Source organism: Coffea eugenioides, chromosome 2 (assembly GCF_003713205.1).
Source record: "Coffea eugenioides isolate CCC68of chromosome 2, Ceug_1.0, whole genome shotgun sequence".
NCBI classification, from domain to species: domain Eukaryota; kingdom Viridiplantae; phylum Streptophyta; class Magnoliopsida; order Gentianales; family Rubiaceae; genus Coffea; species Coffea eugenioides.
In genome coordinates, this window is record NC_040036.1 from 77,110,757 (window position 1) to 77,133,402 (window position 22,646).

Here is a 22,646-nt window from a genome sequence, read left to right on the forward strand (position 1 = left end):
CTTACCACTGAATGTGAAATGCACTCAAATATATTAAATTTAATACTTAATAATTTAATGAATTCAAATTTTAATTTTATCAAAGGCATCCTTATAGTTATAAAATATATAGTTACAAATGTTTATAAAGTATTACCCTGTCCCACAAGAGGCCGCTCCCTCCTGAGTCCTCTTGTCGTAACCCATGACTCACCGTCTGTCTTTCACACAGAACACACACATCACACGTGAGAGAAATATATGAAGTCACACACCAAAAAAAAAAAAAAAAAAAAAAAAAAGTTCACAGGCCCGTGACAAAAGCCTTTTGACTTCTATTACTAGTACTTGAGTTTCCTCCTCAGTCCTCAGTAACCGATTAGGAGAGGTGTTAGGAACAGAACAAGGACGAAAGGAAAGGATAACTACATAGGAGTAATGCATTTTCACTTCCTACAACTCACTGCACTTATACTGCTGCTAACAGCGACGACACTTTACACGCAGTACACGCACTGCTCTCTCACCACCCTTTTCTCATCTCATCTGCTGAACTGAAACAGCTCTATCTCCCTCTCTGCAAAATGCATCCTTATTAACGTATTCAAAGCATCCACTTGGTTGCCCCTCATATTCACAATAATGCCACCCTTAGAGCCACCCGAGGCACCATTCCCGGACTTCCCAGTCTCCATCACGCCACCGCCACCGTTAACCCACCGCCATTTTCACCTCGGCCACCCGTCCCCCCTTCTCCCTCCCATCCTGGCAGCTGCAATAGCTCTAGTGTTCCTTCTTCTTTTCGCCATTATTTACAGAAAGCTCTCAAATCAACGTACTGCACCTGTGGATCTGAAGCCGCTGCAGCCTCACCGCTTCTCTTATTCCGTCCTTCGCCGCGCTACTGCCTCTTTCTCGGCCCACAACCGCCTAGGACAAGGTGGGTTTGGGTCTGTTTACAAGGGAATCTTGCCCTCCGGCCAGGAGGTAGCCGTGAAGCTAATGGATGCTTCAGGCTCCCTCCAGGGCGAGCGAGAGTTCCATAATGAACTCTCCCTCGCCTCGAAGATAGACACCACGTGCTGCTCTCATTTGGTGTCCATCCTCGGCTTCTCATCCGATGACCATCACAGCAGACACCATTGCTCCGTTCGTCATCAGAGGAGGAGACGATTAGTACTAGTTTATGAGTACATGCAAAATGGAAACTTACAGGATGCCTTGTTAGATCGTAAATGTCCCGAATTGATGCTGTGGAGGAAGAGGTTTAGTGTTATATTAGCCGTAGCGAAGGGCATTGAGTATCTCCATAGTTCATGTGATCCGCCAATCGTTCATGGAGATATTAAGCCTTCGAATATTTTGTTGGATTCCAACTTTGACGCGAAGATAGCTGATTTTGGATTAGCACAGGTTTTAAGTAAGGATGAGAATGGAGCTGTGGAGACCTTCATCGAAGACGACGAAAAAACTGAGAAGGGGCAAGGAGGAGGAGGAGGAGGAATTGAGAATGGAGAGGATCATGGGTCCATAATAGAAGAAAATGAGAGTGTGATGACAGAGGAGGTGGCAATAAATGTGGATCAGTCTCCAGAGAGTCGTTGTGTTAGGATTTTGGATGGTGAAATGGGGCCAGTGTCGCCGGAAGCTGGGACAGTGGAGGCTTCACCTTCTGAGGGCCTCGATAAAAAGACTAGCATATCCGAGGGATTTTTCGACAGTGTTAGTGTTGATAGTGGCAGTAGAAGAGCGATCGGAAGGAGGAAGAGCGAGTCAGGGAGGGATTGGTGGTGGAAACAGGACAATGTGAATGGGGGGTCGGAGTCCGGTAGGATTAAAGACTATGTCATGGAGTGGCTTGGGAGCGAGATCAAGAAAGAGAGACCTAAGAAGGACTGGACTGCAACTCCAAGCACGGCGCAGGAGGGCTGCCCTAAAGTGGAGCAAAAGAAGCAAACAAAGAAATTGGAGTGGTGGGCATCTCTAGACGAGGAGAAAATGAGGAAGGAGAGGAAGAATAGGAAACCGAGGGAATGGTGGAAGGAGGAGTTTTGCGAAGAATTGACTAAAAAGAAGAAGAACAGGGACACTAAATCAGATAATGGGGGAGAAATGTGGTGGGAGAGGAATGAGGCTGTGGTGCCTGAAAGGAAGAAGAGGAAGAGCAGGGGTAGTAGAACCAGTATTGACTGGTGGCTTGATGGGTTCAGCGGCGAGTTTCGAATAGGTAGAAGAAATAGTCAAGATTGGGCTAGCGGAGATATCCCCAAGAGCGGAGGTATCAGCAGTACTCCAAGTATGAGAGGAACTGTTTGTTACATTGCCCCTGAATATGGTGGTGGAGGGCAGCTTTCTGAGAAATGTGACATCTACAGCTTCGGTGTTCTGATTTTGGTTCTAGTCTCTGGCCGGAGGCCTCTCCAAGTCACGGCCTCGCCAATGTCAGAATTTGAGAGGGCTAATCTGATTTCATGGGCGCGGCAGCTTGCCCACAATGGGAGGCTCCTGGATCTTCTTGATACCAATATTCAGTCACTAGACAGGGAACAGGCTTTACTCTGCATCACTGTTGCACTGCTTTGTCTGCAACGAACGCCTAATAAGCGCCCTACCATGAAAGAGATTGTGGGGATGCTTTCAGGTGAATCCGAACCTCCCCATTTGCCGTTTGAATTTTCTCCCTCACCGCCATCCAATTTCCCATTTAAGTCCAGGAAAAAGGCCCGGTAACCGGGAGTTTCATCGTCATGGAGTGCTCTGCTCTTTATTAATTTCACTGACAGTAAGATGTACTATAGGCCATTTTTATGTCCCAATTATTTTTTTGGCAGAAATTCTGGTGAAAAAGCAAAAAGTAGAGTTACATGTTTCGTGATCCGCTTTCTCTTTACTTCATTATTTTCAGTATACTTAGATTGGTTTCCAACCTTACTTTTGACTTGTCCTTTTAGAAGTGATGATAAGACTCACAAAATGCCATTCTAATTTGGCTCCCACAAGTTGCTGGTGCCTGGTGGCTGGTGGTGTTGTTGAGGAATCCCAAGCATAAAGGTGAACGATCAATCCTGATATTTGCTCAAACTTTTCTTGAGTGGTGACAAACTTGAAACGGAGAATTTATTCTCCCAAAACTCTCATTACTCCACTCCTAATATATCTCTAGGATTTGCTCTATCGGGTCCCAGGAAATATTTTACCTTTTGGTTGTCTGCTTCCTAGCCACAGCAAGTAAGGTGAGCCTTTTCTAAAGTTGGCATTGATTTCAGGAGTGAGATTTTATTCTTGGTCCCAGTTCTTGAAGTGCATTATACAGTAGTACATCACTGGATATTATAAAGCATTCCTGCCTCCAGAGTCAGTATTGCATCTATGCAGTGTATGCAATTGTCAACATCTTTAATGGTGCAGATTTGCTAGCTGTAATCATACTCTTTCGTAACAGAGGTTCCATTTACATTTGGTGTCCAATTAGAAAAAGAAGAATTATCTGAAATTTTTGAAGTTCTTAGGCTTGCTGGTTTTCTGGCTGGCGTTTCGTTTCTTTTCCACCCATTAACCTACTTTCTTGGCTCATGGTTTTCAACTGCCTGCTGTGTAGAGTAGGAAACCTTAGTAAACAGTGGTGCACGTATTAATTAAACAAATATGGTTAAACATTACATGTCCACAGTACTGTGTCTGTTTGGATAGTAGATTATTTGAGATAATTTTGTGAAGAAAATACTGTAGCACTTTTTTGATGTGATGTATGAGATAAAAAGGTGATTAGAAATGTGTTGATGATACAAGCAAATCTGGGTGTGTAAATAAGGTATAAATAATTTGTAATCCAAACAAACTTGCGATACGAGTAGATTCGCAATAAAGCTTCGCATCTCTACCTCAAATCCTGTATGAGTAGATTTTGATCTATAGCATTGATGGATGGTGGTGTGTGCTGGATTCACCTGTTTCTTTTCTGTCCCCTCGAGATTTTTGGCCTCCGACTCTAGCTTAATGCTATCAATTACACATGATTACTCGGCACGTTAACCTTTTACACTGATAACAAGCATTTTACATATTCCCTCTGCAACTTCTAAGCTTAATAATGCTACGGGCACTGCCTTATAGGTCTTTTCCTTGTTGAAGATTAAGCTGCTATATATACATGGATTTCTTTTCCTGTTGAAGATTAAACTGGTAGTTTCTGATAAGCCAAAACTATTACGATTAACATGTATGGTTGCGGCAAGAGAACTCTACTCGGCCATACATACATGCATGCTTGATGCTTCTTGAAGATTGCAGTCTCCTGGTGCGTCGGAGTCTCGTTCAAGTCAAATCTCCACAGCAGCTTATGCTGATCTTTATGTGAATATTATGCATTGCTAGTTTTTGCGAGTATACCTATTTTTGGACCATGTTTGGAATACCTGAAATATTTCTATGAATCAATGGTTTTACAGACGTGGTTAAAGGCAGGTTGGTGGAATGGTTTCCACTTTGTTGTGCTATTCTCTTCTCCTCCAATATGGGAGGAATAAGTCGGCATCCTCCGTCGTATAACTCATATCTCGTATACTTCATTAGAATCTTCTATGTTTCTGGAAAAAAAAAATATATACTTAATTAGAATCTATTTCTTTCTTCCCAAAATGCTTAACAAGCCAATGTCCGAAGCTTGAGAAACTGGGCCAAATGGCCTATCTGCTTTGGTCTATCCTCTCGTGCTCCTTTCATGACAAATGGGCCAAACATTGAAACTCACACAAGCCCAAAAGATAGCAGCGTGTTCGCTAAATTAAAGTTTGAAATCTGTTAAGTTATAGAATTACTAAATACTAAAATCCAGTTATCATTTTGAATAAGTTTTGCCTAAATAAATATAGCTAAACATATTAAGGTTTGCACTCAGTTCAGGAAAAATGGGCCAAACATTAATGAAAGATTTTTAAACTCACACAAGCCCAAAAGATAGAAAAGCATTAACTAAAATTAAAGTTTAAAATCTATTTAGTTGTTGAATTGCTAAATATCGAAATCTAGTTTGCATTAAGGAATAAATGTACGACTTATCAGTTATTGTTTAGAATAAGTTTTATCTAAATAAATAGAGCTAAACATATTAAGGTTTGAACTCATTAAATTTAAATATTGAATTTAAGTCCTAACAAAAATTTGAAGTGCTGAATTAAATTATTAAATGGGACTCAATTACCTGGTAATACGAACGAAGCACTATCGTAAAACTTTGGGTAATGAAGGGCAAGATTTCAGACACGTACGTAGTCGATAAGCTGAAAGAGAAATGTTCTATTCAAGCAATAAAATTGTCTACGGAATACCTACCCAAAAAAGCGTTTTAAAACCATCTCCAGGGCTGGTTCTTACGTGCAATTGTTTTTAAGGCTAATTACTCAGAATATTGTCAAAAAAAAAATTCGAACATTTACGGCTCTAAGAACGGTATTTTAAAAAACAGCACTGGCTGACACAACCCGGCAGCAGCTGCAAAAAGTTAAAAAAAAAAAAAAAAAGCCCGGCAGACGCTTGAACAAGCACAAGGAAATTGGAACGAGAAGCTCATCGTAAAGCTACTTCCCTGTTCATGGCTTCATTGGGAGCCTCCTATTTTCTTGACTCCCAAATTCCTGAATGCGGCATTTCATCATGTGACATTTTCTAGCATCTTTTCGTTCGGTTTTTCTTCCCCCCATCGTACGATATACTACCAAATAGAGGCTAAATCAATGGTTTTCATTGCTTGATGTCTATACTTGGGATTATAGCTCATTAACCATGCACGTTTTCGTGAATTTTCCTCTCAGCATAACGGAATTTTCCTCTCAGCAACCGTTATGCTGATAATGGCTCAGTTATTATTATAGATGCCCACCCTGTTTGGATTGTCATTTTCTGCCAGAAAATTACGTCGTTTTCCGTTGTCACATTTTTCTATTACCTTTTTCCCTCATATACATCAAATCGCTACAGTATTTTTTTCACAGAAAATGCAATCCAAACGGGAAAGTTTTTCACCGGCGCTTGGTACGTACAGCAACTAGAGTGCAATTTGTGCCATGTTCTTTTTCATCGAGTATGCCAATATATACCCATGGCCCATAACTTTTCCGATCTATTCATTTGTCCAAATGAAATTTAGTGTTCTAATTGCTGTTGCACTAATTAGAAAGCATTTAACCCACAAAATAAAGAAGCAAAACTTCATTAGTTCTATTTTCTGATTGTGAGGACATGTAAAGAAAGGAAATGTCGTAGGAAAAGATGGAGATAGCCTAAGATCCTATATGAGAGTCCAGTGTTTTTCTAGAACTGTGCTGTATGTAAAAATCTTAGAAGGCACCAGACTTTGAACTTCATCAAATTAAGTACTTCAACCCAACTAACCACATAGTTTCAACCGAAAAGCTGTCCCAATAGATAATTGACATATATTATCATAATGAAGTTGCTTTGTCAGTTTTTCATCACACAAATAAGTTTCAAACACATAATCCAATATTAACTGCGTGCGTACAATGTTTAATTAGGCACCCTGGTGCCTAGGAGAAGTTTGTCAAACGCCTGACACGGCCGCACAAGTTAATTGATTACCTGCCAAATCATATTTAAGGAGCTGCCCGAAGTTGCAAGTTCTAAAGTTAAATACAGGTCCCAAGCTTCCTAGACCATCTCCTCCTCTAGTTGAGTACAACCTATGAAGTTTCCTACAAAATTAAAAAAAAAAAAAAAGGTCCCAATCTAATTAAATCAGTACCATATAAATTATAATTCTCAGCAACAAAAGCATCAGACTGTTATTAGGACGAGGATCATAAGGTTATTGTCATTTAATTCGTGCTAGTTAATTTACTTACTAGAGAAAAGCTGAATGGTAGGGAAGGATCAGTTATTCCGCCATCTAAAATTTATATAATTATTTAAATTCCATTTATACTCTCGATATTCTCTTATAACAAATGCAGACCAAATGTGTTTCTTAGTGTACATTCCTTCAAAAAAAGCAGCAGCCCGGCAGACGCTACTTTTCTTTTTTCTTTTTTCTTTTTTTGACTTTTTGCAGCTGCTGCATTTTTTTTTAAAAAAAAAAATTTTGATTGGCTGCCGGCCTGTGTCTTTTTTTTAAAAAAAAAAATTTTTGCTTTTGTTGCCGGGCAGCAATAGTTTAATACCATATCATTGTCAGAGTCGTAAATGTCCGATTTTTTTTTGGCAATATTCTAAGTAATTAGCTTGTTTTTTCTTGTCCTTCTTATTATTTTTTTTAATTTATAACAAGCTAAAACCGTTAGTAAGAAAAAAGATGTGTAATTCAATTAAAATATGATATAACAAAAGTATATTATTTTTTTTTATTTTTTGAATAAAAAATATAAAAATTAAAATGATCATTTTGCCCTAAAATGGGATTTTTCAGATGCGGTTGACATGACGGACCGAGCATGCATTTTCAGTAGTATTCAATTCTATGCGGTGTATTAATTGGCGCCCCAACTAAGCCAACAGCAACTTAATCAATACTTCTACTAATAATTACGTTGCTCTTTCAAGTCTCAACTATTTATTCCCTTCAAGGCTTCGACTTCCAAGTTCCAACTCAACTGCCCCAGTCACTTACAGTCCCCCGTATTCCTCTGACTCTGAGGCTTTTTTTACTCCTCCGTCTTCCCTCTCTCCACCACCACCCTCCTCCCCCTGTAGCTAAACATGTCTGAACAACAAGCCACCACTCCGGAGCTGTCAAGAGAAGATGCCTACAAGTTCCTCAATCTCCTCCCAAATCCAGATGGCTCTTTCACCAGGCTAAACCAGCTCCCAACTTTACCCCCAACCCCAGAAATACCCCCTAATCATCAGGACCTCGCTGCTCCACCACTCTCCCTCTCCAAAGACATCCCTCTCAACCCAAAAACCAACACTTTCATTCGCCTTTTTCGACCCGTAAACCCTCCTCCCAACACTAAGCTTGCCATCATCATCTACTTCCACGGTGGCGGATTTGTTCTCCTCAGTGCAACTGATCCAATCTTCCATGGATCATGCAGCACAATGGCTGCTCATGTGCCGGCATTGGTAGCTTCGGTAGAATACCGCCGCGCCCCCGAACACCGCCTTCCGGCAGCCTACGATGATGCCATGGACGCAATCATGTGGGTCAAAGATCAGGCCTCAGGAGGAACGGAAAACGGGTGTGATCCGTGGATGCAAGAATATGCCGATTTTTCCAAGCTTTTCTTGATGGGCAGCAGCGCTGGCGGCAACATGGTCTACCATGCAGCGTTACGTGCGCTGGACGTTGATCTCGCACCGGTGCAGATCTCAGGGCTGATAATGAACGAGCCGTTCTTCGGCGGTGTCCAGCGGTCGGAGTCGGAACTTAGGCAGAAACATGACAAGATTGCCCCTCTCCATGCAACTGATTTGCTATGGTATTTGTCATTACCCGAAGATGCTACTCGTGATCATGAATATTGTAACATAGCGGCTTCCGTCGCGTCCCAGAAGGATAAGATCGGACGGTTGCCGAGGTGTTTGGTTAGAGGTTACGGAGGAGATCCGTTTGTGGATAGGCAGAAAGAGCTGGTGAAGGTGTTGGAGGGCGGTGGAGTGGAGGTGGTGGCAGCGTTTAGTGAAGACGGGTATCATGCAGTGGAAGTTTTTGATCCAAAAATGGCTCAAATTCTGTACGACGACGTCAAGAATTTCGTGACTTTTTCGTCTTCTGCAGCTGAGAATTTGAATCCAGAAAAGTCAGCCATGTAATCAATGGGAGTTATTATGGCCGTTGAGCAAGCCAATACATACACTACTAGTGCTATTATTAATGGTGGCAGCATTAAATATTCTGCTTGTTTTTTCAGCTGGTTGGTCAAGTATGTTTTGATTTTAACACCCTCCTCAATGGGAGTATGTTTTTTTACTTCTCTAATGTGTGTTTAATTTTATCATCAGCCAGTAATGATTTACGTATTGAGTTAATTATCCTGCCTGTACCAACTTGTGCTAAATTATGAATTTCTTGAACTTTTCTGATTTCTCTGATGCAGTAATTAATACTACTGCACAATTACTTGTAGTCAGGTCCGGTGCTTGACTTACAAGTTACTCGTGAGCTGTACATCGTGTCGTTGTTCAAGTCAAAACGCAAGCATGCTCTGCATGCCTAGATCAACAAGAAAACAAATGAATAAGAGGAGACCTTCTTGTTGGCATTTCATCATCACTTCTTGTTGGCATTTTTCTCGATTTTTTTAGGAAAATTATTGTTACGATTTAATATATATGTAAGATAAAAAAATAATTAAAAAATGTATTCAATTTAATATATATGTAAGATAAAAAAATGATTAAAAAATGTATTCAAAGAAAACACGTAACAATTTTTCTTTAAAAAATTGCAATCCAAACGCACTTATGTCCCAATAGTTGTTTCGAATCAACTTAAAATTTCTTGGCTTGGCTTCTTGAATCATGTAAGGATCTTTCAAATTGAAATGGGTGCTAAAATAAGAGGGTTCCTATTGTACGTGGCAAACGCTTACTAGTGGATTGTAAATTATTTGGAGATATTTTTACTGTAACACTTTTTGTAATGTGATGTATGTGAGATAAAAAGATAATTGGGAAGATATGTATTGAAAATTGTAATATTGTTGTAAGCAAATATATTTGGACAAATAATCTCCTGTCCAAACACACTAATGTCTTGGGGATTCTTGATCAGTAAGTAGTGGTGAAAAGATCACCTAGAAGTTACAGAGGTGCGAGTACTTTGACAAATACATATCAGCAAAAGAATTTCTAGTTGTCATTGAAGTTAAATTAAAAGATTTTCCATTGTTTCTATTCTAATAATCTAATCATGGTTCTTGATTAATTGGTGCCGTAGTCTAAGGTTGTTATAACATGGTTCATCTCGACACCACCTCCTCATCTTGGTCAACCATGTAGTAGTAATTAGTAAATCTATTGTTGAAATGGTATTTACATTGTTGAAATTTCCAGCAGATTGCGGATAAATAGGCGCATATAGTGTTGGTAAAGTAAAAAGAAACACACTCCATATATGTTGACTCGCATCAAATGATGCGTTCCAGTTGCATTAATGCATCCATCTCGTAAAAGATAAAAGCCTGTTTTTCATTAGACAAGTTTTTTTTTTTTTTAATAACTCTTGTCTACATTAACTCCTAAAAACATTTCAAAAATTTTAAATTACACACACTCCAAAATACCCAAAAATACCTAAAACTATTTCTTCTTTCCTTTCTTCTTCATCCTCCCCACCTCAGACCACCATCGTTGCTCGCACCTTTGTCGGCGTCGCTACCCTTTCTCCCCTCTTTTTTTTTCCCCTTCTTTTCCTCTCTTCCTTTCCATATAAAATAAACTGGTATTAGCTCCACCACATGACATCTAAATGTTTAATTAATTTGACAAATGGCATAATAGCAACAAATTGAGAAACAAAAGGCGAATATGAAAAACTAAGGAAGAGAAAAACAAGGGTGTGTTTGGATTGCAATTTTTTAAAGAAAATTTGTTACGTTGTCTGTGGACAGATTTTTCAATCACCTTTTTATCTCACATATATCAAATTACTACAATATTTTTTTTTCTATAAAAGTCCAGAAAAATGTAATCCAGACAAAGAGCCTTCTACCCGAGTAATTAATAGTGATGCCAAAATTGTAGGATGACACCTTAATAATAATCTAATTTGTTAAATTTACTTGGTTTTTCATTTAATAAATAAAAAGTTTTGAAATTAATATCTTCTACTTATAATTCCTCCCACTTTATCACTTAATCCAACCCTCTCCCAATTTTACTTGGTCTTCAAACCAGCTATGCATGCAGTCTTTCTACACCGAATGAGATGGGCCTTCTGATCTGGATGCTTAGAAAAAGTAAAACCTTTCAAATTAACAGCTCGCTAAAGCCAAGATCCTATTTTACACATGGCCTTACAAGCTTTCACCGCCCCTGGAATCAAGGGTAGCCACATTTTGTCTCAAAAATTTCATGACACAGGGACCAAAAAAGGTCAAAAAAAAATGTGAACTCTTTCCTGCAACTACCATCTAAAAGGTGAAAACATCAAACGCAAATTGAAGAATCTTTTTTAATATCCTTAACTCCTCCTAATCACTAAAACTCGTCATCTTTAACATTTAACCATGTCCAAGTTTGATCCCTACGAACACCTTAAAGTTGCCTTGAACCCTGATGGTTCTCTCACTCGTTATATTCGGCTTCCTACAACTCCAGCAACAGGTGAAAACACGCAACTTGTAGGGCAATCAGCAGCGAGCAAAGATGTTGTGTTAAGTGAAGAAAAGAAAACTTGGCTCAGGATTTATCGTCCTGCCAAATTGCCTTCCAATGACAAATCAATTGCCAGACTTCCAATCATCATTTATTTTCATGCTGGTGGATGGATTCAAATGAGTGTTGAACAAACCGTGATCCATGAGAGCTGCAACTTGCTCTCTAGTGAGGTCCCGGCCATTGTCGTGGCTGTCGAATTCCGTCTTGCTCCTGAGAGCAGGCTTCCAGCACAATATGAAGATGCGACTGATGCGATTCTCTGGGTTAAAGATCAAGCTGTCAATGAAAATGGAGATCGATGGCTGAAAGAATTTGGTGACTTCTCCAGATGTTATCTGTACGGGGTGAGTTGTGGAGCAAACATTGCTTTTAATGCTGCATTGCGAGTTCAGGATATGAAATTGGAGCCCGTGGCCATTGCTGGCCTAGTCATGAACCAACCCTTTTTCGGTGGGAAGCAAAGAACAAAATCTGAGTTGAAGCTTGCGACTGATCCCTACTTTCCTTTGCCGGTAATAGATCTTCTCTGGGAGCTTGCATTGCCTAAGGGGACCGATCGTGACCATAGGTACTGTAATCCATTTGTTGATGGTGCATATAAAGAGAAAATCAAATCTCTCGGAAGATGTTTGGTGATTGGTTTTGGAGGTGACCCTTTAATTGAAAGACAACAAGATTTTGTGCAAATGTTGGTATTGCAAGGAGTCTTAGTTGAAGCTCGATTTGATGACGTTGGATTCCATGGAATTGATATGATCGATACCCGCAGGGCTGCAGCTATAATCAACTTTATCAAAGAATTTGTGTGACTTTTCTATTCTCTTTATTCACTCCATCAATTTGTACTTGGATTACTAGGTAGGGTTGCTGTCATTTTCCTAGAAAATCAGCTGCATGCATGCAAAGATATTCTTGGCTATTGGGCACTTGATCTTGTTAATTAACTTATATAGCTGCTGTTTGGCTGAATTATTTCACAAAATCTTGGCTAATAGTGATCACCATTCCTCGATTCATGCATAGCTATCAATTTGACATAGTTTTGCCTTCTGGATTGAGTCAGTTTAATTTAGTTTATAGTTGCGCATGATATAATAATGTGTTTCACCACTACCGCGATCATCTAATATTTTTTAATGATGACTTTAAAGGATCATCATATTTTCATATAGACATGTGAATGGATCGAGTCTTACGCAAATTCAGATGTAACTCAAACCCACCATATTTTTATTGGGGTTTGAGGCTGATTTTCGAAATCTAAACTCAAAAAAAACAAAAAGAAGAGATTTATGAATCTAAGCAAGATTTGCATTCATATAATTCAAGATGAGATCTAGTTTTACCCAAATCAATGGATTGGTATTAAATTAACTAAATAATGCAATAGATGAGGGGCAATAGTGATATCACATTACCTTCTCTCTCCTAATATCATATTTTAGTTACTGATTGGATCTAGATGTTATAAGATAATGAATTACAAGATTGGTATAATTTTTAAAATCTTAAGGGAGGTCACTGAAATAATCAGAAACTTCGTGAGAGGTTTTTGAAATATTTCACACTTTTAGTCACAATTCTTGATCTGCCACTTGAATGTTTATTTTATTTTTTTTTAGATATTTATTTTTCTATAAAAACTCTTACAAATAGCAATCCGAACATTCTGGTAATCCCAAAAACATTTTATTGAGGCTATGGCTGTTATTTTTCATATTTTTGTTAAGTAAAGGCATGACCAAAAAACGAAAAAAAAGGAAAGGAAAGGAAAGGAAAGAAAAGGGTCTTTTCCTATGGAAACATCGAAAAACATAAAGCAAACTGGCTGACAAGGACTACTTTCGGATATTCCTCTGCCAGTGTGAAATCTCCTCCTCCGTTTTATGAGAGCATAGAAAAGGGAAAAGAATGAAAGGACGGTAGTGAAAAGTGGAACCAAGTTTCTCACATGGAAGTGATGGAACAGACACTTCTCCACTAGTTAAGTCTGTCAAAGGCTATTGTGGAGACTTCATGGCTAAGTCAAGCAAAACTTCATGGTTAAGCCAAGCATCATCAATGAATTTAATATGAAGCTCTTTGATAAACCGCCAGCTGCTATCAGGAACTTGTTTTGTTGGGAGCTGATATTATGGGCCAAGCTTGAGGATGGAGCTTCACAAGTTTCATTCTCCATAAGTTTGCCTTTTAGTATAATTAAATTGAAAAATGGTGGAACAAAAGTTTCAATATGAAGTAACTGAATCAAAAAATGATATAATAAAATGTCAAATTATTCATTTATCTTGAAATGGAGTAAAAATACAATTTGTGCTGCCTCAGGTGTAGGGGTGCAAACGAGCCGAGCTCGAGTCGAGTTTTGGCTAATCGAGCTGAGCTCGAGTTAATTTTGTGAAGCTCGAACTCGAGCTCGAGCTCGAGCTCGACGAGTTCAAAATATCAAGCTCGAGCTCGAGCTCGAGTCAAATTTGAGTCGAGTTCGAGCTCGAGCTCGAGCTTAAAAAATAAAAAAAATAATTATTATTATTTTATTTTTAAAAAATAAAAAATAATTTTTTTAAAAAAATGAATAAAACAATAATTTTTTTAACAAATAATAAAATATTAGGGATATATATGTAATTTTACTATTAAAATAAAAATAAAAAATAAAAAAAAATATATAATTGAGCTCGTGAGCGGCCAACGAGCTTAATGTTTTTGAGCTCGAGCTCGAGCTCGAGATCGACTTAATTAGCTCGAGCTCGACTCGAACTCGATATTGACGAGCTCGACTCGAACTCGATATTGACGAGCTCGACTCGAACTCGATATTGACGAGCTCGACTCGAACTCGACGAGCTCGAGTCGAGCTCATATTCGAGCCGCTCGCGATCGGCTCGATTCGCGAAACACCCCTACTCGGGTGCACTAGCTGGATAGGTGGCTCGGGGGCCCCTGGCTTCCCCTTAGGTAGAATATCTTGCATTTTCATAGTATGATAAATTATAATTTATAAAAGTCCATTAACAATTGATTGCCCTGTTTGGCAAAGTGAGTTTTTGCCAAGTTTGTCTCTTACCAATTTTTTGACAACTTTAATTATAGTAATTTTAAAAAATTTCTTAAAATTTTAAACTACATACTTCAAAGGAAAAATCGTTCAAAACGTCTCTCACATTTTGCAAAATAACTTTTTTCATCCCTTATCTTTAAAAATATAATTTTACGTCTCTTACAAAATTCACATTGGTCAAATTTGGTCCCTACTTAGGTTTCCAACTAGTTTTTGGTCGGAATTCACCACGTGCCTTGCACGTGATCATATTTTAAGGTCAAAATTATCAAATCAAATTTTATATAATTCGATTCATAATCCCTCACATTTCATAAAATAAATTTTTTCGTCCCTTACATTTCACAAAATGAATTTTTTCATCATTCACATTTTTTTCAAAATAAATTTTTTTATCCTTTATTGATCATGTGTATGAATAATTTTTTTTAAAATTCATGTATATATCTATTTGATTTCACCTGAATAGTACGAATAGCATGTGAAATCAAATAGAGATATATTACATACTATTCATACTGTTCAAGTGAAATCAAATAGATATATATATATATATATATGAGTTTAAAAAATTGTTAGTTTTTCACTTATATTCATTTTCTTTTACTCGAAATTTGAAAATAAAGAAGGCATTTAATCCTAAATATTATCGAGTGTTTATATCGAATTAAATTTGGATAGGAAAAGTAAACAAAAGAAAAGTATGACAAAGAGAAATAAGTGGTTGACACTTTAAAATTTTAAAACAATCACAAGACAAGTAATTCAACTGTTGGTCTTAAAATTGTTTAATAGAAATTTCAGATTTAAACTGAAATTTGTTAGTATAATTATAGAATTCGAGTTAGGACCCATTAATTAGATGACCTTATTATACAATTCAATAAATAAATTATTACCAAAAGAGAAGATCACAAATATTGAATAGATTCAAATGGTGAAATCATATAAATATATATACGGGTTTCAAACAAAATTATTAGTTTTAAACCCATATATATATATATATATATATCTATTGAATAGCATGTGTATAACTACGATTAACATGTTTAGATGAAATCCAATAGAGATAAATTACATGTTCTTCATACTGTTCAGATAAAATTAAATAGACATATACGTGGAATAAAACTATTCGTACACATGATCAATGAGGGATGAAAAATTCATTTTTGAAAAATGTGAGGAATATAAACATTCATTTTTTGAAATGTGAGGAACGAAACAATTCATTTTATAAAACGTTAGGGACGAAAAAATTCATTTTGTGAAATGTGATGGACTATGAATCAAATTATGTAAAAATTTGATTTGACAATTTTATCCTTAAAAAATGATCACATGCAAGTCACGTGGTGGATTCTGACCAAAAACTAGTCGGAAACTTAGGTAGGGACCAAATTTGGTCAATGTGAATTTGTAAGGGATATAAAATTATACTTTTAAAAGTGAGGGACGAAAAAAGTTATCTTGTAAAATGTGAGAAATGTTTTGAACGATTTTCCCTACTTCAAAATATCCAAAATTTCTCTTAGGGGAGGGAGATGTGGCAGGGAAGGGAGAGGAGAGGAGAAGGGAAGAGGGAGAGGGGGAAGACGGGGAGACAGAAAAAAAAAATTTTGTTTCTATTGTTGCAACTTTCGGCGGGAAAGGGAGAAGGGGATGGGGAAGACAGAAGAAGAAGATAGAAAAGAAAAGAAAAAAGAAAGAAACAAAAAGAAAAGAGAAAAGAAAAAAAGAAAAGAAAGGAAAAAAGAAAAGAAAAAGAAGATTTTCATTTAAAATTTGTTTACCACTTCTAGAGTAAGTTATATTAATAAAGGCCCTGTTTGGAAGTCAGGTTTTAAGCAAGTTTTTTACCTACTAGTTTTTTAACAACTTTTACTACAGGATCCCAAAAAACTTCTCAAAATTTTTTACCTACACACTTCAAAATACTCAAAACACAAAAAAAGAATTCCCTTCCCTTTTTTTTTTTTTTTCCTCCCCCATCCCAACCCACCACCACCTCCGTCGCCGACCACCATGTCCGGCGCCGGCGACATTTCCCTTTTTTTTTTTGGCCTTTCTCCCTCTCCCCGCCATCTTCCCCTGCCATCCTCTCCCTTTACCCAGTTTGTATGACCCTTTTTTTAAAAAAAAAAATTCCCTTCCCCCACTCCTCCCCCATCACCCTTCCCCTTTCCTTTCCCCTCTGGCCAATCTGGTAGCGAGGCTAGATAGCACCGGGGAGGGGGATTTTTCCACGCACCAGATTGCGGGGAGCGGGAGGAGAGGGGGAAGGCTGAAAATTGCAAAAAAAAAAAAAAAAAAAGTTGACTGGCTAGTGGAGGAGGTGCGCCTTGACTGCCGGGCAAGGAAAGAGGGAGGGGGAAGGGCAAAGGGGAGGAGAAGGGGAAAGGGAGGAGAGGGGTGGCGGGAGGTGGCATTGGAGGAGGTGCTGGTGGAGGAGCCGATGGTGGTGCTGGAGTTGGAGGAGGTGTAGGTAGTGGTGCTGGTGCTGGTGCTGGTGGTAGCGTTGGAGGAGGTGTTGGTGGAGGAGCAGGTGGAGGAAAAGGTGGTGGTGCAGGAGGTGGGGCTGGTGGCGGAGTTGGAGGTGGAGCAGGCGGGAGAGTAGGAGGAAGGACTGGTGGAGGCATTGGCGGTGGTGCCGGAGGTGAAGCAGGTGGAGACGTGTGGCCGGTGGCGGATTAGGGGGTGGAGCAGGTTGCTGCGTTGGTGCGTTGCGTTGGTGCTGCGTAGAAGAAGAAGAAGAGAGAAAGAAAGACAAAGAAAAAAGAAAAGAAAAAGAAAAAGAAAGAAAAAAAAAAGAAAAGGAAAAAAAGTTTTTCCAACTTACAAAAAACAAAAAAATTTTTTACCTTACAAAAACTTCTACAGTGCACTACAGTAAAATTTTAGGCAAACTCCCAAAAAACTCAGGTTCCAAACAGGCCCAAAGTTATAGGCAAACATTCACAAAACTTATTTGCTAATCTGGCGGATATGAGAAACGCAGCACTAGTTTTATTGTGGGAAATAGTAAAAGGTACTAGCTTGGGTTTGTCCTTTGGATTATATTTCCCTATACATTGACAGTTGCTACCTATTGGAGCACTTTTAATTATAATAGGCTTTTCAAGCCTGTGAAAAAAAAATTCAACAGATCTTCTGTTACATTTTATCAATTTCTTACCCATATTCTATTATATTTCAATTTATCTTTCATAAATATCATTTTTAACTCTTTTTTTAAATCTAATAACTATTAATTGAATAAAAAATAAATATAAAAATTTCAAAAAAATATATATAATAGAAAATTAAAAAATATAGTAGAAAATTTATAAAATCTCTTTTTTTTGTGTATTTTGATTTTTGAGTATGTTAAATTTTATGTATTATTTAATTAATAGATATTGAATTTTAAAAAATTAAAACACGATGTTTTGATAGTAGTACTACTTTGACGGTCGGTACTTACTGGAGCACTTTTGATTATACTAAAGGACAGTGCTACAGTGCCTATAGTTATGATAACGATATTAGAGAAACCTGCTATTATAGGTTTCTATTACCTTTAGTGACAGATCAAATCTTTTAGTGACTTTTTAAATATTATATTAAAATAATTAATATTAACTTTAGTAAGTTTTTAATTAAAACCAGTAAGTATATGCCTGAAAGATAAGATTTAGTCATAAACAGAAATTTACACTTTGAGTAATTTAATATACTTATTATTTGACAAAATTTACTTATATTTAAATTAAACTTACTAATACTAAAAGTAAAAAATGTACATATTTAAGTAAAAAAAACGGTTTTGGGTTCCTGAAAACTGTTTTGGGTTTCACCTTTCTCTTTAAAGTCATCTACCTTCTTCTTATTCAGTTCTCAGTTCCAATGATACGATTGAATTCTCAGGCAAAGGTTTCCACTTTGGTCCACACTTTCTCTTTGTTACAATTGAATAAATCTTCTCACTTCAAAATTTTCATCTCATCGTTCGGTTGGGTTTGAGTGCTGCCATATGCAAACACAACAAAAGGGTTAGCGACGGTGGTAGCCAGCCAAAGAGCATATGAAAAATAGCAGTGACGAGGTTAGATCATCATGTTCTCTTGAAATCGTTTGATTATATTGCTGTAATTTATTTATATGTCATTTGTTTTGTTTGTCAAGATTTTCTTAGGAAATCAAGGTTGAAAATTTGAAGATTTTATTGCAATTTTGGGGCCGAAAATGTCCGTTGAAACATCTAGGAAATGGTTGTAGTTTTGATTGTCTACGGGTAAAATATGCTTAATAGCCATGTGAAACATCTAGGAAAGGACTTGAGACCAGGCGTTTAAGTTAAATGTGATTAATTTGTGAATGTATATAAGATGTTTGGTGAAATGTCAAAGAGAAATTTGTATGTTGTGATTGCTACTCTGTGCGGGTGAGAATTACTAATATATTAGTAACTCAACATGAGCTTTATAACTTGAATTCTTCAGGCAAGAGAGATTTCTCCCATTTTGGAATTCTAAGTTGATACGCTTGATGGAGCAAATGTTATTGAACTGAACTGATCTAGAATCATTGTTGCGAATCTGTTGTTTCTATGAAAATTTATTATCATCCTCTTGAATTTTTTACTCCATTGTAACGTCTGCAATGCCACGGAAATTTGGCCATTATTACTTTTGTAAATCTGTGTTGCAGAAGCAATTCTTATTACCATCCTATGATACATGTAGATTTTGTAGAATCACATCTTCCCTCTTCTTCAGTCAGGAAAGGAGAGAAAATTCATAGAACAGTTTCCAAATGTAAGCAGTTAAGATTTCAGAAATAAGAGGGATCGCTAAAAGGGAGATGATATTTCAAATACTAAACCAACCTAATAATATCAAGGAGCAGGACATAAAGATCAATGTATATTCATTTCTGGTTTGAGCAAAGCCTGGACAGAGCAAGTTGTAGCATCCTGTTGATCGAAAATTATTCCTCTGTTCATTGTTGGATGGAAGACAGGCTGATAAATACATGATGTCAAATTTTAGCTGCATTCTGAGGACTCGAGAGAAAGTGATTAATTTAATTTTAAACTATCAACAAATGTGGGATGCTTACAGTCCAATAAATGAAAAAACTTGTTCTTTTATCTCCATATAATTCTGGAAAAAAACCTGTTGTCGTCCAATGAAGACACACAAAGAAATTAATAGAATGATTAAGTGATCATTTTATATATGCTATTTTGAAGAAAATAAAAAAAGGCGTGTGTAACAGGTGCCCTAATAAAAGTGGTTTTATGTGATAGTTTCTTTAAAAAATAAATCAAAATTAAAAATGGACAATGTTGAAATAAAAGAGTCCAAATAAATATGAACGTACGTATTCATACGATAGTTTTGGTGTAAATTAAGTTCACTAATGGATGTTCATTGAGTGCCTATCGTTATAAGTTTGCACTACTTGAAAGAGTTGTGATCATGTGAACAACTATACTTCGTTAAAAACTTACATGCCACCCTGCTTCAATGACGTTTAAATCTGAATCGCAAGAGCCTCCTGTAATCCAAAGCTGAGATGAGCTAAATTCAATGGGTTTCTGTCAACTTGGGGCTCCCATATATTCGTGATTGCCTTCGCTCCATAATACTTTTCTTCTCGAACTACTGCAGCTACAGACTAAAAAATCCCACGTGAGACAGAAAAGTTTAGGGAAAAATAGAAAAAAGAGAAAACGAGCGGAAGAACAAGAACACTGTTTCAAATTGGCCCTCAAACATTAAGCATGTTTCTCATCGACAAAGGTGTTGGCTTATTTCCAGCAGTTCAATCTTCAGTACGGATAATGCAGATAGAACTTTCAGAGTGACATTCACATAGATTTATTTTAGAAATCCTAAGTAGCTTTTTTTTTTTATAAATAGTAAGTGCTATTTTTTTTGTTTTTTTGGCAAAACAGTGGTTCCTGAAAACTGTGTTGGCCAATTGCAACAACTGACTGATTGGTTTCTGTTCAAGCTCATTGTTAGTGGACTTAATGTTGGAAATTTATTCTTAGTAAATCCCAGTTTTGGTTGATAATTTGGTCTCATCTGCAAAAGAAAGACATATAGCTTCCTTCCGACCATCAATCAATTATGGTGTTATACATACTTCATATTTTTGCATTTTTTTGTTTATTTTTCTTTTGAATGGTGTTGCATGGGGCAAACCTGCGGAATCCAGTGGTCTTTGAGCAAAGGATTGTCAAATGCTGGTTGTTGATACATATAGACACAATCAATTATATCACCGTCTTTGCTCTGTCATGAGAAAAAATTTTGAATTTCATTGTAAAGAGCCAAAGGCATTCAACATAATCTAATCTACCTACCCGCAAATTTGTGACTTTCATTGAACTAAGGATTAGATTATGCTGGTTGTTTCGATATTTTGGACATGTGAATAACTCATCTTCCTCCTAAAAAATTACTAATACGTAAACCCTTACCGGGAGAGTCAAAATAGCTTGTTAATGCCATTGCTATATCATAACGATTAGACTGGAACATAAATCTGTTGAATGGGTTGATTGGAACAAAATTCAGATGAATGGTTTATATGAGAATTGAGGTTTTCAATTAGTTTGATGATGGTTTGTAATATAGAGAGAATGGAGTTCTAATCATAAAATACCTAGAAAAGAAACGGGTTGCCAAGTCGAGAAGATAAGTAAGTTTTTAATTCAAACTAGTAAGTATATGCCTGAAAGATAAGTTTTAGTCAGAAATAGAAATTTACACTTTGAGTAATTTAATTTACTTATTATTTGACAAAATTTACTTATGTTTAAACTAAACTTACTAATACTAAAAGTAAAAAATTTACATATTTAAGTGAAAAAATCACCGGGTTTCTGAAAATGATTTTGGGTTGCTGAAAACGGTTTTGGGTTCCTGAAACACTTTCGGGTATCACCTATCTCTTTAAAGTCATCTGTCTTCTTCTTATTTAGTTCTCAATTCCAACGATACGATTGAATTCCCAGGCAAAGGTTTCCACTTTGGTCCATACTTTCTCTTGGTCCAATTGTTGTTGCTACAAAGGGACAAAAGGCAAAACAGTCCACTCACAAGCGAAAGCGAAGACGATGCAAAAATTGCAAGTAATCACCTACTCTTAAAATTGACTTATTCTACGGTTAGAATAGCTTTGCAAAACCAGATATGAATGAGCAATGCTAAATTTCATCCACTCATTGGCTTTATGTTAGAAGGCCAAAAATGTTAGTTATATATGTACACTTCATATACGCCTTTATAAATTCAATCTTATTGTTTATGGATTGTGCTTGGCAATTTTTTTCCCGCAGGTCATTTGGACATGATAGACGAAAATGTACTAAAGTGTGCACAGATGCATATGAAACTCACAATTATGATCATGTTGGGGCACCCAATTATGTTGAGAATGTAAATTTGAATCTGATAGGATCATCCGATGGCCTATTGCAATCAGATTCACAGCATGGATGCAATAAGGAATTAATGGATAGTAATTGGTTTCAGATCATTCCTCCTGGTCAGGTAATGTATAGCTTGCTTTTATTTATTTTTGTGTGAAGGCATGAAATATAATGGTGCTCTATTTGCATTTGTATAGGCATTAATGTGGGCATGCAATCCTTCATTAATCCAAAGTCATGTACAAAACACTAGCTTGTTAGGAGATGAAAAGTATTCAGGTACATTTTTCCTTCTTCACGCCTAAGTTTTATGTTATTTATTTGCTATGATTATGTGTTGTTGTGGCCTTTTTTTAATACAAATCTTGTGATGGTTTTGTAGTGAATGAACCAGATTTCAGCCAAGACCATTAAGGAATTTTATTCTTGAGAGACTACAAATGTTTTTGCACGTCTTTGCTCAAAGCTTTTAGGATGATTTAAGTTTCTTCGAAGGTAGTTTAATACGTTTTGATTGTAAATCTGAACATAATCTCCTTAGTTTGCAATTTCTGGTGTTTACTTGTTTTAATGTGAATAATTTCAGCTTGCTTGGAAAAAAGTTTGGTGATCAAATTTCAGATATTGTTAGCATCCAAGTGCTCTTGGGTTTGTAAACCAGAAATTTCAATCCAAACTGAAGCTTTTGATAGTGATATCAGAGCCCTTGATGCTGGTGATCAAATTCTCAAATCAAGTTACTAGCCTTTTGATTGCTTCAGATTTCTGAAGCCAAAGTCTTTGTGCTCTAAATTCAGTTCTTGGCCATGTAATCTTGTCATGCTTAGATAGCTATATCTAGTGTCC

General features: G+C 37.0%; 5 protein-coding genes across 8 annotated transcripts; all 5 read left to right on the forward strand.

Annotated features, from left to right (window-relative positions):
* Positions 1-335: 335 nt before the first annotated feature.
* LOC113763544 (receptor-like serine/threonine-protein kinase At2g45590) lies at positions 336-3,444 on the forward strand. Of its 2 annotated transcripts, none has more exons than XM_027307377.1 (2): positions 336-3,030; positions 3,143-3,444. In XM_027307377.1, the coding sequence occupies exon 1, from the start codon at positions 622-624 to the stop codon at positions 2,707-2,709; it is 2,088 nt and encodes a 695-aa protein (XP_027163178.1). In that variant the 5' UTR covers positions 336-621; the 3' UTR covers positions 2,710-3,030; positions 3,143-3,444. The 2 variants fall into 2 exon arrangements, with proteins under 2 accessions (XP_027163178.1, XP_027163179.1); XM_027307378.1 differs by having other exon boundaries at positions 336-2,761; positions 2,931-3,444.
* A 4,147-nt stretch (positions 3,445-7,591) lies between these two features.
* LOC113761093 (probable carboxylesterase 8) lies at positions 7,592-9,018 on the forward strand. Its single transcript, XM_027303930.1, has one exon. It carries the CDS (start codon positions 7,690-7,692, stop codon positions 8,743-8,745), a length of 1,056 nt encoding a protein of 351 aa, XP_027159731.1. The 5' UTR covers positions 7,592-7,689; the 3' UTR covers positions 8,746-9,018.
* A 2,144-nt stretch (positions 9,019-11,162) lies between these two features.
* Positions 11,163-12,122, forward strand: LOC113759900 (probable carboxylesterase 9). The gene has a single exon (XM_027302477.1). The coding sequence runs from the start codon at positions 11,163-11,165 to the stop codon at positions 12,120-12,122; it is 960 nt and encodes a 319-aa protein (XP_027158278.1).
* A 1,263-nt stretch (positions 12,123-13,385) lies between these two features.
* Positions 13,386-17,068, forward strand: LOC113760320 (glycine-rich cell wall structural protein-like). The gene is made up of 2 exons (XM_027302874.1): positions 13,386-13,478; positions 16,733-17,068. The coding sequence occupies exons 1-2, from the start codon at positions 13,386-13,388 to the stop codon at positions 17,066-17,068; spliced, it is 429 nt and encodes a 142-aa protein (XP_027158675.1).
* A 1,296-nt stretch (positions 17,069-18,364) lies between these two features.
* Positions 18,365-22,646, forward strand: LOC113763909. Of its 3 annotated transcripts, none has more exons than XR_003467420.1 (5): positions 18,365-18,458; positions 21,384-21,500; positions 21,708-21,921; positions 21,998-22,079; positions 22,183-22,234. XR_003467420.1 is itself a non-coding variant. In XM_027307904.1 (5 exons), exons 1-5 carry the CDS (start codon positions 18,438-18,440, stop codon positions 22,542-22,544), a joined length of 588 nt encoding a protein of 195 aa, XP_027163705.1. In that variant the 5' UTR covers positions 18,365-18,437; the 3' UTR covers positions 22,545-22,646. The 3 variants fall into 3 exon arrangements, 2 of the variants coding, with proteins under 2 accessions (XP_027163705.1, XP_027163706.1); XM_027307904.1 differs by lacking the exon at positions 22,183-22,234 and adding an exon at positions 22,387-22,646 and having other exon boundaries at positions 21,384-21,496; XM_027307905.1 differs by having other exon boundaries at positions 21,384-21,496.

What these genes read in the sequence shown, in the direction of transcription:
- LOC113760320 (XM_027302874.1), top strand. Translation starts at nt 13,386, where the DNA reads ATGAAGCTCTTTGATAAACCGCCAGCTGCTATCAGGAACTTGTTTTGT. An exon ending in TTGAGGATGGAGCTTCACAA is followed by an intron (nt 13,479 to 16,732) that starts GTTTCATTCTCC and finishes CTGCCGGGCAAG; the next exon opens with GAAAGAGGGAGGGGGAAGGG.
- LOC113763544 (XM_027307377.1), top strand. Translation starts at nt 622, where the DNA reads ATGCCACCCTTAGAGCCACCCGAGGCACCATTCCCGGACTTCCCAGTC.
- LOC113759900 (XM_027302477.1), top strand. Translation starts at nt 11,163, where the DNA reads ATGTCCAAGTTTGATCCCTACGAACACCTTAAAGTTGCCTTGAACCCT.
- LOC113761093 (XM_027303930.1), top strand. Translation starts at nt 7,690, where the DNA reads ATGTCTGAACAACAAGCCACCACTCCGGAGCTGTCAAGAGAAGATGCC.
- LOC113763909 (XM_027307904.1), top strand. Translation starts at nt 18,438, where the DNA reads ATGAAAAATAGCAGTGACGAG. An exon ending in TGAAAAATAGCAGTGACGAG is followed by an intron (nt 18,459 to 21,383) that starts GTTAGATCATCA and finishes TTGAATTCCCAG; the next exon opens with GCAAAGGTTTCCACTTTGGT. An exon ending in GCGAAGACGATGCAAAAATT is followed by an intron (nt 21,497 to 21,707) that starts GCAAGTAATCAC and finishes TTTTTCCCGCAG; the next exon opens with GTCATTTGGACATGATAGAC.